This window comes from Rhinatrema bivittatum, chromosome 6 (assembly GCF_901001135.1).
Source record: "Rhinatrema bivittatum chromosome 6, aRhiBiv1.1, whole genome shotgun sequence".
Classification (NCBI taxonomy): Eukaryota; Metazoa; Chordata; class Amphibia; order Gymnophiona; family Rhinatrematidae; genus Rhinatrema; species Rhinatrema bivittatum.
The window spans coordinates 209,261,432-209,279,161 of record NC_042620.1 but is presented as its reverse complement, the minus strand read 5'-3'; the positions used below and the strand labels follow the sequence as shown (position 1 = coordinate 209,279,161).

General features: G+C 44.0%; 1 protein-coding gene across 3 annotated transcripts in view; it reads left to right on the top strand.

Annotated features, from left to right (window-relative positions):
- Positions 1-8,164, top strand: part of LOC115093971 (UAP56-interacting factor-like) — a 69,421-nt gene extending 61,257 nt beyond the window's left edge. For all 3 annotated transcript variants that reach the window (XM_029606511.1, XM_029606510.1, XM_029606509.1), the window contains 2 exons: positions 1,253-1,373; positions 7,911-8,164. In XM_029606511.1, the coding sequence (XP_029462371.1) occupies positions 1,253-1,373; positions 7,911-8,018 (229 nt within the window). In that variant the 3' untranslated portion in view covers positions 8,019-8,164. The remainder of the gene's footprint in view (positions 1-1,252; positions 1,374-7,910) is intronic.
- Positions 8,165-17,730: the final 9,566 nt, after the last annotated feature.

Here is a 17,730-nt window from a genome sequence, read left to right as displayed (position 1 = left end):
TCTGGATCACAATAGATTGTGATCCAGGTACTGGAAATGGGGGCCATGGTCTTGATTATGGTTTATCCCACTGACTTACTGAATATCGGTGCTGAAATGACTTAGGGAAATGTTTGCTAGGTAGTATCATCCTGTCACCCTCTCTTCTTGGTTTAGAGCCAGAATGTAGGTGCCACACAGTCCCCGGGGCCAATCTCAATGGCCCAGACCTTTTCACTCTTTTCTCCAGTCAAGTACAGTTATAGCCACTGGGGTGCTGGGGTGCCACTGCTGGGCCAAGCCTCTGCGGGCCCTAGGAGTATATGTGGGAATCCACTCCACAACAGTCTCTCAATTCTCTCAGTCTCTATAGGTGAGAATACTTGAACCAAGGCAAATGGGAGACTGGGACTGGTGTTAAAATAATACATTTACTGTAACTTAAATAGAATCCAAGTCAAAACAGCAAAAATCATAAGAATACAAAGAAGAATGGAAATCCCAAGTGCCACAAACTTTCTCCATCTTCAGCCGCTGAGTCACTTTGGGAAAGAGAGAAAAATGTCTTCCCCAAAGTAGGTAAGGAAGGGGCCAGGGTAACAAAAATCTTCTCAAATAATTCTAACCCTTAGGCAATCACAGTACCTACTACTAACTGTACACAGGCCAAATGTAGTTTCCAGTCCCCTCAGGCAGTGGTGTTTGCCCTCCTGAGCTGGGAGCAGGCCAAGAAAACCTTTTCTCAGGCTGGATAGTCCCTCTACAACGTCTGTGAAAGCAACTAGACTGCAGGGCAATGTCCTTCCCTTTTGGTACAGCGGAGGGCTTGAATTTTGGGAACCGCAAAAATCACTCCTCTCCTTCCCAAAAAGCAAACCACATCCAACCATGCATTGCACATGCTCAATCCAAGTTCTATATGGAGACCCTGACCAATCCTTGCACCCTGGATGGAGAAAAGGCTTAGGGGTGGTCTTAGAAATACAAAACTCTACTCTTATAGCTGGAAAAGGCAAAACAATGGGTAAGGGAGCAAAGCAACTCTTACAATCAATTTTCTTAGCTCCGTTACTATAGAGAAATATTCTAATCATGCTTTGCTACATAAAACAAGATTAAAGAGAGAGAGAGCTTAAGATGAATGTAAATGTCTATTCCTGAAAGGAAAGACTTTCAGTAATGTATTGATGATTTGTACAGCGGTATTTTCTGTCCTGGTGCTCTACAGTTAGCAAAATTAGCCTCTGCTCTTTCTACTCTTCCCTTCTGGCAGATCTCAGACACCAGCATACAAGCAGACGGTTTTAAGGCGCAGAAGGACTGCAATGCCATTTGCCAAGCGGCAGCCAAGAGGCGTATTCCTGAGATTCAATTTCCGAGCAATGGGCAATCAGGTAGTGCAAAGTTCAAATCCATAGCAAGGCGATTGCTAGTTTTTGGTTGGTTTTTTCCTTTGTTTGTTTTATGATTTTTCCAAAGCAGCTTAGTTTAAAGTAAAAAAAAAAAAAAAAAGGGCAGGATTTTAAAAGGGATGCGCTCGCCAGACCTATTTTAAAAAGGCCCAGCGACGCGCATAAAGCCCTGGGATGCGTGTAAGTCGTGGGGCGGTGCGGGGGCGGGACAGGGGCGCGTGCAAGGTGCACAATTGTGCACCCCCTTGCGCGCGCTGACCCCTGGTTTTATAACTTGCGTGCGCCTGCGTGCACAAGTTATAAAATCAGACGTACATAGCGCCGGCTAGTACACACACATGTATGCCTGCACGCAACCTTTTAAAATCTACCCCAATGGGCCGGATTTTAAGAAACCTACGCACGTAAATCCAGAGGATTTATGCGTGCCGGGCCTATTTTAAAAAGGCCCGGCAACGTGCGTAAAGCCCTGGGAAGCGTGTAAGTCCTGGGGCTTTACTAAAGGGGCAGTCCGGGGCTGGAAGGGGGTAGGGCCGGAGGCCTCCGACCACAGCGGCCACTGCTGCTGTGTTGGAGGATCGAGTGCCGGCAGGCTGCCAGCGCGCGCAATTTGCGCCTACCCAGAGGCAGGCACAAAAGTTAAGATAAAAGTCAGGGGGGGTTAGAGTAGGGCTTTGGGGGGAAAGGTTAGGGGAAGGGGTGAGAAGGTCAGGCTAGGGGGAAGGGAACTGGGGAAGGCAGCGCAGCTCGGCACACGCAAGGTGCACAATTGTGCACCCCCCTGCGTGAGCCAACTGCCGATTTTATAACATGCACGCACATGTTATAAAATCGCGTGTCCATGTGTGCGCGCCGGGTAGCGCGCGCACATGGATGCGCTCGCGCAGCTTTTAAAATCTACCCCACATTGGCACATTGTAATACTGATGGTGTCTACAAATTAGGGGGTAAATGTTTAGAACAAATCTAAATTAACCAGGGTGAAATCTGTTGTTATTTGTATTTAATATATTGCCTGTAAAGCAATACATCCAAGTGGTTTTACAATAAAAATATACATAAAAAACAAGTCTACTGTAAATTCATATGAAGGGCAAACTATGTTATCTAACAAAACACAAAATCCAAAAATAGAAACAATTCTGAATGGACATAGTCCAACAAATAAACTGGCGAATCTGCATCAAAATTGAAGAGCATAGCAATAAAAACCTGACTAAAAAGCCATGAGGCCGATATTCAGAGCGCATTCCGTGCTACTTAGCAGGATAAGTGTAACTTATCCAGCTAAGTGGCGGCCGCTGAATATCCGGTTATGCTCAGTGGCCACCACTTAGCCGAATAAGTCACTTAAATCCCGCTAAAGAGATAACCAGATAGTAAGTGGGTGGGCAGTGGGCGGATCAGGGCAATGCTTCATATCAGGTAGCGATATTTGCTCTTGTCCAGTTAAGTTAATTGGGTAACTTAGATCAGCCATAGAGCAGGTCTAACAGCCAGATAAAATGTATGTGGTTAAGCAGCAGCATGTACACAGATATTCAGCTGCAAAGCTGTGTCACTGAGAATCCTTTGTAACTTAGCTGGCTAAGTTACTTATCTGGCTAACTTTAAAAATTGGGCCCCATGTTTTTATAGCCTTCCAAAATTTTCATAAGGTTTATTTCAGTGAGGATGTCCAAAGGGAGGGCATTCAAGAGGGCTGAAACAACTGAATGACAATTCTCTGGTGACTAAAGGAGGTGGAAAATGCAGAAGATTTTTTTTGCAAAGAATGCAGGGAGTAAGATGGAGTATAGGGAATCAGGAGTTTTGAGAGATACAGAGGAAAGCCTGAATGAAGAGAAGGTCAGGCACAGAATTTTAAGCCTAATATCTCAGATAACAGGTAACCAATATAGTGTGTGTAAGAGTGTTATGTTTAAAGAAGGATGTGAACCCTGGGCTCAGATGAGAGATGTCTCTGCCCACGGAAGGAGCCCTGTGAGCCTCACCATCAGCAGGCACAGTCTCAGTGGCGTGGGACACAGCTAGAAGTGGAGACTTTATTATGTTGGAAGGAAAAAGTAATGAGAATTGGAGATAAAGTAGTACAGTCCTGGGCAATGGGAATTACCCAGAGTGAGACACAGCTGAGAAGATCCGGTAGTAGCCCACGGAGCGGGGTACGCCAGGGATCCCCTCTGATGAGTGTAGGCACCTCAGGAATACAGATCCGGTAGTGGCCCGTGGAGCAGGGTATGGCGAGGATGTCTGTACAGTAGATGTTGAGGAACTGGTAGCAATGCTGGAACCTGGAAATGGCTCCTGTAGATGGTGTGTAGATATTCTGCAGAGCAGGAAAGCTGAATGACTTCTACTGAAGAAAGGTGGTAGTGGCCCGAGGGTCAGGGTACGCCGCGTAGAATCCACAATGCGGTCTGTATAGTAGAAGTCAGTAGAGGTACTCAGTAGATGGTTCCTGGAGAGAGAGAGAGACCTGAGAAGCAGATCTTAGTAGCAATCAGGCAGGAAGGGCCTCCGAGGAGTGTATAGCCGGGATTGCACGGGAGCCCCCGAGGAGCGGGTACTCAGAGCGTCCTGGATGCCAAGACCGAGTCAGGAACAGGAAGCTCTTGAATGTGGAGAATTCAGCAAGACAGAACTCCTTGCTAACTCAAGAAAGACTAGGGCTGGTCAGATTAAATACACTAGCAGATTGACGTCATCAGGCGGGGACACACGTAAGGTTCCCGCCATGATGTGTTCAAATAAGGCCCTTGTGTGCATGCGCATCTAGGTAACTTTGGGTCCAAGGTGGTGGTCGGCACTGTCCCGGGAACGCCAGAGAGGACGGTGAGGACTGGCAGAGACCGCCATTCTTCCCAGACTTGATGAAGCGGGGAAAAAAAGAGGTGAGCATGAGAATTCACAGCCGTCTGCGACTGACAAGCGTAACAAAGAGTAATCAAATTCTTTAATCCATAGATAACCTTAGTAGCCATATTCTGAAGTAGTTGTAACCGCTTAAGTTGTGAGAATGATAGTCCAAGAAGAAGAGAGTTGCAAAAGTCAATCCTGGAAATATCAAAAGCATGAACTGGTTTCAAAGCAAGAGATTCCTGTAGAGGACATAGATAATAATGAATATACAGAAAACTATAGACCAGTGAGCCTGACTTCAGTGCCAGGAAAAACAGTAGAAACTATTCTAAAGAACAAAATCACAGAGCATATAGAAAGACATGATTTAATGGAATAGAGTCAGCATGGATTTACCTGAGGCAAGTCTTGCCTCACAAATCTGCTTCTTTTTTTTGAAGGGGTTAATAAACATGTGGATAAAGGTGAACCGGTAGATTTAGGGATAGATTTTAAAAGCCCTGTGCGCCGGCACGCCTATTTTGCATAGGCCGGCGGCGCGTGCAAAGCCCCGGGACGCGCGTAAGTCCTGGGGCTTTGTAAAAGGGGCGGGAGGGGCGTGTCATGGGGCGTGTCCGGGGTCAGGGGCGGGTTTGGGGGCGGGCCGGGAGGGCGGTCCTGAGTCCACCGGCACTGCGGCCTGTGCTGGGGGATGGCGAGGCGGCGCACACAAGTTACGCCTGCTTCAAGCAGGCGTAACTTGCCCAACAAAGGTAGGGGGGATTTAGGTAGGGCTGGAGCGTGGGGTAGATAGGGGAAGGGAGGGGAAGGTGGGGGGACGCGGAAGGAAGGTTCCCTCTGAGGCCGCTTCGATTTCGGAGCGGCCTCGGAGGGAACGGAGGCAGGCTGCGCGGTTCGGTGCGCGCAAGCTGCCGAATTTGCGCAGCCTTGCACGCGCCGACCCCGGATTTACTTTTGTTCGCACCGGTGGCAAGAACAAAAGTACGCACGCACTTATGTTTTTAATATCTACCTTTTAGTGTATTTGGATTTTCAGAAGGCGTTTGACAAAGTCCCTCATGAGATACTTCTAAGGAAACTAAAAAGACATGGATAGGAGGTGGTGTCCTTTCATGGATTACAAACTGGTTGAAAGACAGGAAATAGAGTAGGATTAAATGGTCAATTTTCTCAGTGGAAAAGGTGGAGTGCCTCAGGGATCTGTACTTGGACCAGTATTTTTTTCAATACATTTATAATTAATATGGAAAGGAATATGATGAATGAGGTAATCAAATTTGCAGATAATATAAAATTATTCAGAATAGTTAAATCACAAGCTGATTGTGATAAATTGCAGGAGGACCTTGCGAAATTGTAAGACTGGGCACCCAAATGGCAGATGAAATTTAATGTGGACAAGTGCAAGGTGATGCATATAGGGAAAAATAATCCATGCTGTAGTTATGATGTTAGGTTCCATATTAGGAGCTACCACCCAGGAAAAAGATCTAGGTGTCACAGTGGATAATACATTGAAATCGTCAGCTCAATGTGCTGCAGCAGTCAAAAAAGCAAACAGAATGTTAGGAGTTATTAGGAAGGGAATGGTGAATAAAATGAAAATGTCATAATGCCTCTGTATCGCTCGATGGTGAGACTGCACATTGAGTACTGTATACAATTTTGGTCGCCACATCTTAAAAAAGATATAGTTGTGATGGAGAAAGTACAGAGAAGGGCAATCAAAATGATAAAGGGAATGGAACAGTTCCCCTATGAGGAAAGGCTAAAGAGGTTAGAGCTGTTCAGCTTGAGAAGAGACGGCTGAGAGGGGATATGATAGAGGTCTTTAAAATCATGAGTGGTCTAGAATGGGTAAATATGAATCACTTATTTACTCTTTTTGATAATAGAAGGACTAGAGGGCACTCCATGAAATTAGCAAGTAGCACATTTAAGACTAATCGGAGAAAATTATTTTTCACTCAGCGCATAATTAAGCTCTGGAATTTGTTGAGAGAGGACGTGGTTAGTGCAGTTAGTATAGCTGTGTTTAAAAAAGGTTTGGATAAGTTCATTGAGAAGTCCATTAACTGCTATTAATCAGGTTGACTCAAGGAATAGCCACTGCTCTTATTAGCATCAGTAGCATGGGATCTTCTTAGTGTTTGGGTACTTGCCAGGTACTTGTAGCCTGGATTGGCCACTGTTGGAAACAGGATGCTGGGCTTGATGGACCCTTGGTCTGACCCAGTATGGCATCTTCTTTTCTTCTTTTAGAAGAAAAAAGAATGATTTCTGAATGATACTGAAAATGTAGAGAAACATGGAAAGCTTGAAATGAAGTTGTACTCCTAAGACCGTAACTGGGAAGTCAATATTCAAAAACCATTTAGATGGATAACTTAAAGTTATCCATCTAAATGGCAAGATTTTGGATAGTCAGTGTCTCATCTAGCTAGATTTTAGCCGAATAAGTCATTATCTAGCTAAAGTCTAGCCTGACAAAAACAATAGGGGGCAGATTTTCAAAGCCCTACACGCGCCGGGCCTATTTTATAAAGGCCCGGCGACGTGTGTAAAGCCCCAGGATGCGTCTAAGTCCCAGGGATTCGAAAAAGGGGAGGGGGTGGGGCGGGGCCAGAGGCCTCCAGCATAGCGGCCATTTGCTGCTGTGTCGGAGGATCGCATGCCGTTAGGCGCAAGAGGTAAGATAAAGATCGGGGGGGGGTTAGAATAGCGCTAGGGGGGGGAAGGTTAGGGGAAGGGGTAGGAAGAATAGAGTGGGGGAACGGGTGAAGGCTGCGGGCGTCGACACGCACAAGGTGAACTAGTGTGCACCCCCTTGCATGCGCCAACCCCCGATTTTATAACATGCGCGCACTTGTGTGCGCATGTTATAAAATTGGGCATCCATGTGTGCGCGTCAGGTAGCGTGTGCACAAGGACGCCCGCGCATAGCTTTTAAAATTTGCCCCTAGGTGTTCTTGGGGTGTTTCGGGGAGGAGTTAAGTTATCCAGCTCACTTACCCAATTTTAAACTGTAGCTGGTTAACAGGCCTGTCATTGGACGCGCGTTTTCCCTTACCCCTTATTCAGTAAGAGGCGGAAAACGCGCGTCCAACCCGCAGAACCTAATAGCGCCCTCAACATGCAAATGCATGTTGATGGCCCTATTAGGTATGCCCCGACTTAATAGTTAAAAAAAAAATAGCGTGTAACCATAAATTTTGGTATCTAAATAAGACAGTGACCTGCAGTAAATCTGGGTGAATAGAGCCAAGCCTTCTAAACACAGCAGCTACTTAAAGAAAACACATTTCAAAACAATGGACTTTTTAACAATTTTTGTAAAATTCCATTTTCTAGTGGTGAGAGTTATTTTGTCAGCAGGCAGTACTGCTAGGTAATTGCCCTTGTCTTGACCTTAAATGCTTTAATCTGTGGCTCAAGGCCTCTGGTTTTTAATTATCTGGCAGTAGAGTACCCTGCCTCAGAGGTTATCACAAACACATTGCCAATGATCTAAGAAACTGTTTAAGATTTCACATAGTAAAGGGCAAAAAATAAACAGTGCTTAAAAAAAAAGCATTTGCATTACTTTGACATAAACTGGACTATATTAATTTTTGCTCATATTGTCATAACAATCACGTATTCTTTATGTCACTGCAGACAAATGTCACCATGAATGAGAGATTTTCCACCCTGAAGACCAGAAGAAATTTTAAAGCAATGAGGACTAGAGAGCGAACAGTCCTATTTGCTAGAGCTGCATCATGATTACTTTTTATAAAGGAATCACAGCATCTATAATAGCATTGATGCATTTTATTTAAATTAAAAGTGACATTATTTAGGAATTTATTGTTAATGTTCTCATATATAGAGGCCGATGGGCCAAAGCAATAAAAATTTTGTAGTTTGGCTTCATTTGTGAAAATAGCAAATAGTGCTTGCTATGTGCGATATCATTCACAATTTTTCCTTTGAACATGCATAGCAGATGTTACAACATTTTCCCGCCAGTGCAAATATGTGTAGTATACTTGCGATAGGATCTATACTGATTTAAATCACTGTCCTGTTCCTCCTGATGAAGCTTTAGATGAACATGGACCTTGTCAGGAGCCCTAATGTCACTAAAGATTTACATTAAAATATTGAATTAGTGAGGACCTGCTTTTGATGTAGATTCTTCAAGGAAAGCCTCCGTCTATTGACACATGCCTTTCTGTTGCTTACTACTGTGCGTGTGTTGGCTACGTGGTCTTCACTTTCTGTTTTGCATCATATATTTAATTGAATATGTCATGAGTTGCTCGATGCAAAGCAGCTCATTATGGGGCAGATTTTCAAAGGGGCACGTGCGTAAGATATGCGCATAACCCCCGAAAACCTGCCCCAAGCTCCCCCTGCGCACGCTGAGCCTATCTTGCACAGGCTCGGCGGGGTGTGCAAGCCCCGGGACGGGCGTATGTCCCGGGGCTTCGAATAAGGGGCTGGCCGGGGGCATGGCGGCAGTCTGTGGGCGGGGACGGAGGCGTGATGGTGGTCTGTGGGTGGGGACGAGTGCTCCGGCACAGCAGGGAGCCGTCGGCGCGCGCAAGTTACGCCTGCCACAGGCGTAACTTGCCACAGGCAGGCGTAACTCCATGAAATAAGGTAGGGGGGATTTAGTTAGGGCTGGGGGGTGGGTTAGATAGGGGAAGGGAGGGAAAAGTGGGGGGGACCCAAAAAAAGTTCCCTCCAAGGCCACTCCGAAATCGGAGTGGCCTTGGAGGGAACGGAGGCAGGCTGCTTGGCTCGGCGCGCGCAAGTTGCACAATTGTGCACCCACCTGCGCGCGCCAACCCTGGATTTTATAACATGCGCACGGCAGCGCCGCATGTTATAAAATCGGGCATAGATTTGTTCGCGCTGGGTTGCATGAACAAATCTGTGCCCTCGCATAAGTTTAAAGATTTGCCCCTATGTATTAGTGAATTGTAAAACCACATATGAACTTTGCTTCACTGAGCTGATTCTGCCGCACAGCTTAGTTCTGCTCCAAAAGTAAGCGTAGATGTTTTAGCATGCATCTATAGTATGGGCTTTTGAAAATTGCTGCAGTATATGCCATTGAATTGTCCATAGGGTTTACTCGCTTAAGTGCACTTTACTCAAGTAAATGACTTTTGAAAATTGCTACAATGGTAGCTACATTTACGGGCATAACTTCTGTTGAAAGTTACCACCTTAATTTCCAACATAATAAAATGCATATTTTCTCTACCCATAAGCGTGTATATTTTACTTGTGAAATAATTACGATACTGTGCAACTACACACCAAGAATTAAAGGCAGAAGCAGCTAGTTTATCAAGTATGCACATGTACTTATCACCGCTCGCCAATACCTCTATCAGTTCACCTACAGCCTCTAGCACCTCACCTTCCAAGCCTCCCACGTCACTCGGACTTCCCGCCCAAACTGCAGAAAACAGACAAGTCCAATTTCACGTACATGAGTCGTTTTCCAGGTATATAAATGTGCGAACAGGTTTGGTAATGTATACATGTGTATCACATACAAAATAGCAACTTACCCTACCTACTTTGGGACCCATCCCAGAATGCTCCTAGACTGCCCCTTTTTTAACTTGGTAAAATGTATGCATGATACCAAAAATGAGGTGAATTTAAAAGCCTGATGTGCGCACTAATTAGGGGATACACATAGAAATCGGGCTCATGAGCACTGAGCGGATTTTAGAAGCTGCTGAGACACACACAATATCTCGAAAGCTTTGATTAAGCGCTGGGGCGTGGGCATGGGCATTTCGGGGGCATGACCCTAATAGGTGTTTGTAAACACTGACGCGACCTGGTGTGCAACAAGGCCCCCTGCTGCGGAGCTTTACTTCTGCTATGGATGCTATGTAAGTTAAAATGTAAAGAAAACTAGGCAGATCTGTGGGGTTTTAGGGGTCAGGGCTAACTGGGGGGGGGGGGGGGTGAAGGCTATTAAACCGGGGAGTGGAGTTGGAGAACTTCTCTCTTAACTGGAGACGAACTGGTAAAACTGGACATGGCGTTGGCTCACGCCCCTTTTAAAATCCCCCGATTTTCCGCAGTAGAAGTGGGATTTGTGCGCGCATGCGAGCTTCCACTTAAAATTTGGCGCCCATGTGCATGTGGCAGGCTATTTCATAGCATGCGCACCTATGTACGTGTACGTTATAAAATGGCCACATACCTGGGTCCAGGCCGACATATGTGCGCCCGCGCACCGGTTTGAAAGTTATCATCCCTTTCGACATTGATAAAATAACACAGGCGCATGTGTACATCCCACCTTTAGGTGTGGGACCCCGGGAAATTGTACTTGTTATTGCAGGGGGTGGCCAACTCTGGTTCTCAAGAACCACAAACAGGATCTTCTGCATATCCACAATAAATATGCGTGACACATATTTACATGCACTGCCTCCATGGTATATGTATTTCATGCACAGTCATTGTGGATATCCTGAAAACCAGGCCCATTTGTGGTGGCGAAATCAAAAGCTTTATTGTTTCTCTCTGTTCAATGTAGTGCAATGTAGTGCAATATAATTCAATTTAGCTTATAATGTTCTTTCCTGATTTTTGCTATGCTTGCTAGAAAAAGGTAATGTTATTGGTAGAAAATAGATATGATGATGCGTGATCCTTTCTTATTGTAACAAAAATGTGCTGGGCTGTATAGTTAATTAGAACTAGGCCCTAGGTCATGCTGACCTGCTAACTAATCACAATCTAAGATATGCATTCCTGACTCATGCTGACTCTGTATGCTAAACCATATATAAGTCTGATTGTAACTACTGGATTTTAGAGAAGACCCACTGAGAGCCTGTTAAAGGTTGTTCTTTTCTCCACGTGATATTTTTCCTATGTAAATATTACGTCAAATAAACTTGGCAGATTTGTACTGCAACAGATTCATATTTGTCTATTTTAAAATTGTGGAGAGAATCACCAGGGCCTTAAAGAATTAGAGAAAAAATATTAAAAATTTCCACAGTGGCTCTTGGGGACTGGAGTCGGCCACTCCTGCATTAGCGCACAAACTTTTAATCAGCTCAGTACGTCAGCCTCATTGATGTGCAAAAGCACAAGTTCTAGTCAGCTGAATTCTCAGCTAGGTACCTGGGATAATCTTCCAAATATCCATTCATATGCTATGTTATGATTAACAGGAAATCTGCAGATCCCTGCGCTCTGAATATTCATTTCACGTGGCCTCATGAATGAAAGCAAGGGCCTTTATTCTCTTAAGAGATATCTATTGTTGTTGCATTTTCCAAGTTCTACCTATGCAATGAAAATAATTGTGTGTGTTATGTGCTTAGCATTAATTGCAACCAGGTTAAAGAAACATTTGCTTCATGGTTTTGAAATTTAATTAGCCAGCAATGCATTTGCGATGGTGAAAAATGTGAGCAGTTCAAGTTATAACTTATTATGGCCTTGATGTTCAGGGCCACTTAGTTGATTAGTTTTGGACTTAATCAGGTAAATGGCACTGCTTGATTATCTGGGTGCAATTACTGCCTGCCACATAGCTGGCCAACTTTTTCTCTGGCTAAAAGCTTAGCTGGATAAGGCAGGACGGGGGCATTCAGGGATGGAATCACTTCATTGGATAACATAGCCAAAGAAATACCGAAATTCATCGTTATCCGGATTAGCCAGATAAATCTAGGACTGCTATTTGGATGTCTTAAAATTTAGCCAGATAAGTTTAACCTTAACTATAAGATAGCCGAGTAATGAGTATATGCAGTGGCACGGCCAAGGTATCTGGATAAGTTTATCAGGCTAACTTGTGCAGTTGGCTAGGGTCTGAATATTGCCCTCTCCCCCCATATGAAGTGTTCACCGTCAAAATTAGAAAGAGAGCCTGTAAAAACGGTTTTAAAAGTACACAGAAAAAATGCATATATCAAAAAACCCCAAAAACGTTTGCGGTCAATTTTCAAAGAGTTTATGCTCCTAACTTTTGAAATTAGCCCCCTAAATTGGCCATTTTGAAAATGCACTAGGGCTGATTCCCAAAATTTCAGCTGTCAGATTGACTAGGCCACTAAATTTAGGTTTCTAATGAGTGGGTGGCAACAGGGGAGGAATTAGGGAAAGGGAAAAAAATTTGAGAGTTTTGCACTGATTTTCAGAACTAGGCATCTGACTTGGAGCTGGATTTTCTAATGACGCACAGCTCTATGAATCACGTGGTAACGGGAGGTGGGCCTGCGAAAGCCGGCAGTGATCGCATGACCGCGGTGCTATCGCTGCCAGCTTTCGCACCCAATAGCACCACTGTGAAAGGTGGTGCTATTGAGCACAATACTGGCGGCAATAAGGAGTCTTACCTTTACTGTCAGCGAAGTCGTCGCGGAGTCCACCCCGAGGCCGCCCCGACTCCTCCCCTTCCGGTGCGGACTCTGCCCCGATTTAGGTATCACCCGCGAAAATGGACTTTTCGCGGGCGATACCTTTGGAAAATGACCCTCTTAGTGGCATATAGAGCTCAGCTTTTTTCGGCTTCTTTGAATTTTATGAAATTCCAAACAAGAAAACCATACAACAGATTACAATGTAGTTTGCACAGAAGAAGACAAATCAATTTATTTTCTACTGGTTTTAAAATTGGCCAATATTATTAGCTTTAAAAAAAAACAACCCAAAAGATTAGGTTTCACAATGGGAACGGTCAGAATTATGAAGAGACTTTCAGTAATGTGCCTAACTTCCAAGTCCTTTGTGGAAAACTTGATTTTCCAACACAATATAACTGCATATTAGGTGTTTGCATATCGGGATTTAGGCAGTTCGGCATAAATATGTAGCTTTTCCTGTTTAAAAATGATGGCGTAAATTGCACATGTTATTGGTATGCCAGTTCTATGCCTGCTTTTTGAAAATGTAATTTATGCATATAGATTTATAGCACACACTCCTAGGACGTTTCTGGTTTTTGTGTAGCAAAATGTATGTTTGCATGCTATTAGGTGGCTGAAACATCCACTTGAATGCATTCAACCAGACTACACACACACAGGTATTTTACTCACACAGGTCCTGACTAAACTGTTGAAAATGTATCCCTTAATCCTTGACACGTTTGGCATTTTTGAATAATCCTTTTGTGAAAAGCAAGATGAAAAAAATCTTGTTGCATGGAATATATAATGAATGAGGAAATCGAATAATAAATACTACTGGCTTGAGAAATTTGAGTCTGTATTGCATTTTTTTTTTAGCACAAAATAAGCTTTAACGATGGAAACCTCAATTTTCTGAGTGCAACACCTTATGCCTTGGAAGGAAGACACACAAGAGGACGTATTGAAGGTAATTTTCAAAGGTGATGATGCCCTTAAAAATGGCATTTTTCCCACGGAAATGGCTTGTCATAAAATTGCCTGCCTGATTTGCACATAAACATGCACGTATGGCCTGTGTCCTGGTCACCGCATCTAAAAAAAAGATCTAGATGCACTGGAGAAAGTATAGAGAAGGACAACCAAAATGATAAAGGGCATGGAACAGCTGGCCTACGAAGAAAGGCTGAAGAAGTTAGGGCTATTTCAGATTGGAGAAGAGACGGCTGAGGGGGGATATGATGATAGAGGTCTACAAAATCATGACAGGACTTGAACGGTTAGTATAGCTGTGTTTAAAAAAGGATTGGATAAGTTCTTGGAGGAGAAGTCCATTACCTGCTATTAAGTTCACTTAGAGAATAGCCACTGCCATTAGCAATGGTTACATGGAATAGACTTAGTTTTTGGGTACTTGCCAGGTTCTTATGGCCTGGATTGGCCACTGTTGGAAACAGGATGCTGGGCTTGATGGATCCTTGGTCTGACCCAGTATGGCATTTTCTTATGTTCTTATGTTCTTAACGGGTAAATGTGAATCGGTTATTTACTCATTTGGACAATACAAGAACTAGGGGGCACTCCATGAATTTAGGAAGTAGCATATTTAAAAGAAACCGGAGAAAATTATTTTTCCTTCAAAGCACAATTAAGCTCTGGAATTCGTTGCCAGAGGGGGTGGTTAAGTTAGCTAGCGTAGCTGGGTTTATTAAAGGTTTGAATAAGTTTCTGGAGAAGTCCATAAACTGCCATTAATCAATAGGTTATAACCACTGCTTGTTGCCGGCATTAGTAGCATGGGATCTGTTTAATGTTTGGGTACTTGCCAGGTACTTGTGACTTGGATTGGCCACTGTTGGACACAGGATACTGGACTTGATGGACCCTTGGTCTGACCCAGTATGGCATATTTTTTGTTTGTTTTCCTATACTGAGAGGAGGTGTTCCTGCTAGTGGAATTGGGGAGGAGTTTGGATTCATGTTGCATACTTTTGGATTTCCAAAAACGTGCATAACATTTTCCTGAATTTCCTGGGCACAAATTAGCAAGTGTAATTTTGTATGGGTAGTCTCGGAGGAATAATTTTCAAAGTGATCATATGCTACAAAAAGATGATCCAGCATTTTTCATCTTCAAACACTACGGGGTAATTTTGTTAACAGCCCACATAAGAAAGATGGCAAATATGCACATAAGTTACACCAATTTTCAAAGTGAAATTACACATGTAGGAGACAGAATGAAAGTATTTTCACTCCCATGCAGTTTCAGAGGAACTCTGCAAGGAATGGGCTTCAATAAATGCCCACAATTATTTTACGCAATATCGCAGTGACTCAAGTTCTTAACCAGTTTATATCTGCTGTTGCTAGCTAACTTCAGCAAGGTTAAAAAGTGGGTATGCTACATTCTATGCTGAAAAGTACCTACGTTTGTTAACTGCTATTATGAAATGTTATTTTGATACTTTAGAGCATAATATTCAAAAGAGCACTGAGCACCCAATAGATATAGGTGCTAAAACTAGGCATCTGCATTCAGACAGTATAGATGCCTAAAATATTTTTCTGAATATAGGTGCCTAGCTTTAGGTGCCTTAAACTGAGATGCTTAAAGTTAGGCCGGGTATAGGGATGACCTAAATTAAGCCATCGATTTAAGAGCCTAGTGCTAGAAATCATCTCTAAGCACAGAGCTTCATTCTCCCACTCTGGTCCCACCCCTTGTTAAGGTGGAACTTTTTGATTTATGGTTCCTAAATGTTGGCACTGGCAAACTTATTTCAAAAGTCTAGGCATTTAATTATTACAGTTAGGCACCTAGACCTTTTGAATATTGAGTTCTTAGCTTACAACTTCCATTTTTCAGTATTTAAATACCAATTGACAAGCACAGCAGATCTCTGAGTGGTAGGGATTATAGAGCTGAGTAGTTAGTGTGGATGGGCAAATAAGCCATACAGTCTTTTTCTGCCATCTCATTTCTACGTGTCAATTCTCTCAAGATGACAGCCCACAAGGCCTGCAAGCAAGCTTGGTTTTCAGGATATTTACACTGCATATGCTTTTTGTAGACAGGCCTTACAGGACTGAGTCACAAAAGGGTAGATAGATATTAGAAATATCCAGATAAAATTGTTAGCCGGATAAGAATTCATTTACCATACTCCCCTTTGCCGTTTATTATGTAACCTGGGGTGCATTATAAGTTTTGTTTCCCACTCAAATCAACATGGGATCTTACCACTTAATTCGCATTACTGGCTTTATTCTATCTGTGCGTGGTTAAGATGTAATAGTTTGTCCCTGAATGTGGACAAAACAGAAATCTTAATACTTTCACATCATCAGTTTAACAATATCCTCTCACATCTTTTTTTTTTTTTTTTTTTATCGTGTTAATATCAAAATTTCTGACTAGGTATGGAATCTATGTGTCACTTTTGATCCCACTCTCTCTATGAGACTGCACTTCAAAACAGTTATAAGAAACTCTTTCAGGAAACTTCATATGCTATACCATCTTGGTCCTTTTCTTACTTCTGAAGACTTTCGCACAGGGCTTCAGTCATTGATCTTTTCTGCCATGGACTATTATAACACTATTTATATTGCCGCACATCTCCTTACAGGCACAAAAATGCGAGAACATATCATTCCAGTGTTGCTATCCCTTCATTGGCTTCCCAGCCACTGGAGTAATAGGGATGTGAATCGTTTTAGGACGATTAAAATTATCGTCCGATAATTTTAATATCGTCTTAAACCGTTATGGAACACAATACAATACAGATTCTAACGATTTATCGTTATAAATCGTTAGAATCGTGAGCCGGCACACTAAAACCCCCTAAAACCCACCCCCGACCCTTTAAATTAAATCCCCCACCCTCCCGAACCCCCCCCAAATAACTTAAATAACCTGCGGGTCCAGCGGCGGTCCGGAACGGCAGCGGTCCGGAACGGGCTCCTGCTCCTGCATCTTGTCGTCTTCGGCCGGCGCCATTTTCCAAAATGGCGCCGAAAAATGGCGGCGGCCATAGACGAAAAAGATTGGACGGCAGGAGGTCCTTCCGGACCCCCGCTGGACTTTTGGCAAGTCTCGTGGGGGTCAGGAGGCCCCCCACAAGCTGGCCAAAAGTTCCTGGAGGTCCAGCGGGGGTCAGGGAGCGATTTCCCGCCGCGAATCGTTTTCGTACGGAAAATGGCGCCGGCCATACGCGTATGGCCGGCGCCATTTTCCGTACGGAAAATGGCGCCGGCAGGAGATCGACTGCAGGAGGTCGTTCAGCGAGGGTTCTGGCGCCTCGCTGAACGACCTCCTGCAGTCGATCTCCTGCCGGCGCCATTTTCCGTACGAAAACGATTCGCGGCGGGAAATCGCTCCCTGACCCCCGCTGGACCTCCAGGAACTTTTGGCCAGCTTGTGGGGGGCCTCCTGACCCCCACGAGACTTGCCAAAAGTCCAGCGGGGGTCCGGAAGGACCTCCTGCCGTCCAATCTTTTTCGTCTATGGCCGCCGCCATTTTTCGGCGCCATTTTGGAAAATGGCGCCGGCCGAAGACGACAAGATGCAGGAGCAGGAGCCCGTTCCGGACCGCTGCCGTTCCGGACCGCCGCTGGACCCGCAGGTTATTTAAGTTATTTGGGGGTGGGGGATTAATTTAAAGGGTTGGGGGTGGGTTTTAGGGGGTTTTAATGTGCCGGTTTTTTCGATTTTTTTCGATTTTTTTAAACGATTTTTTCACGATTTTTCACGATATTTTTACCCCCCCAAACGGCAACAATACGATTCCCTCCCCCTCCCAGCCGAAATCGATCGTTAAGACGATCGAGGACACGATTCACATCCCTAATATGTTATAAACTTGCTATCACTATCCACACCTTATTAAATAATATTAGGTCACTTCTTAGAAACAGCAAAAGGATACTAAGGAAGTTGAGCATCCAAAGAAATGCAGAGATCATCAAGTAAACTCTGTTTTTCTTATTTTTGAGACAAACACAAAACTTGGCATTTTCGCAGTCTTCAACACCATTTATTTATTTATTTAACACTTTTTTATACCGACCTTCATAGTAAT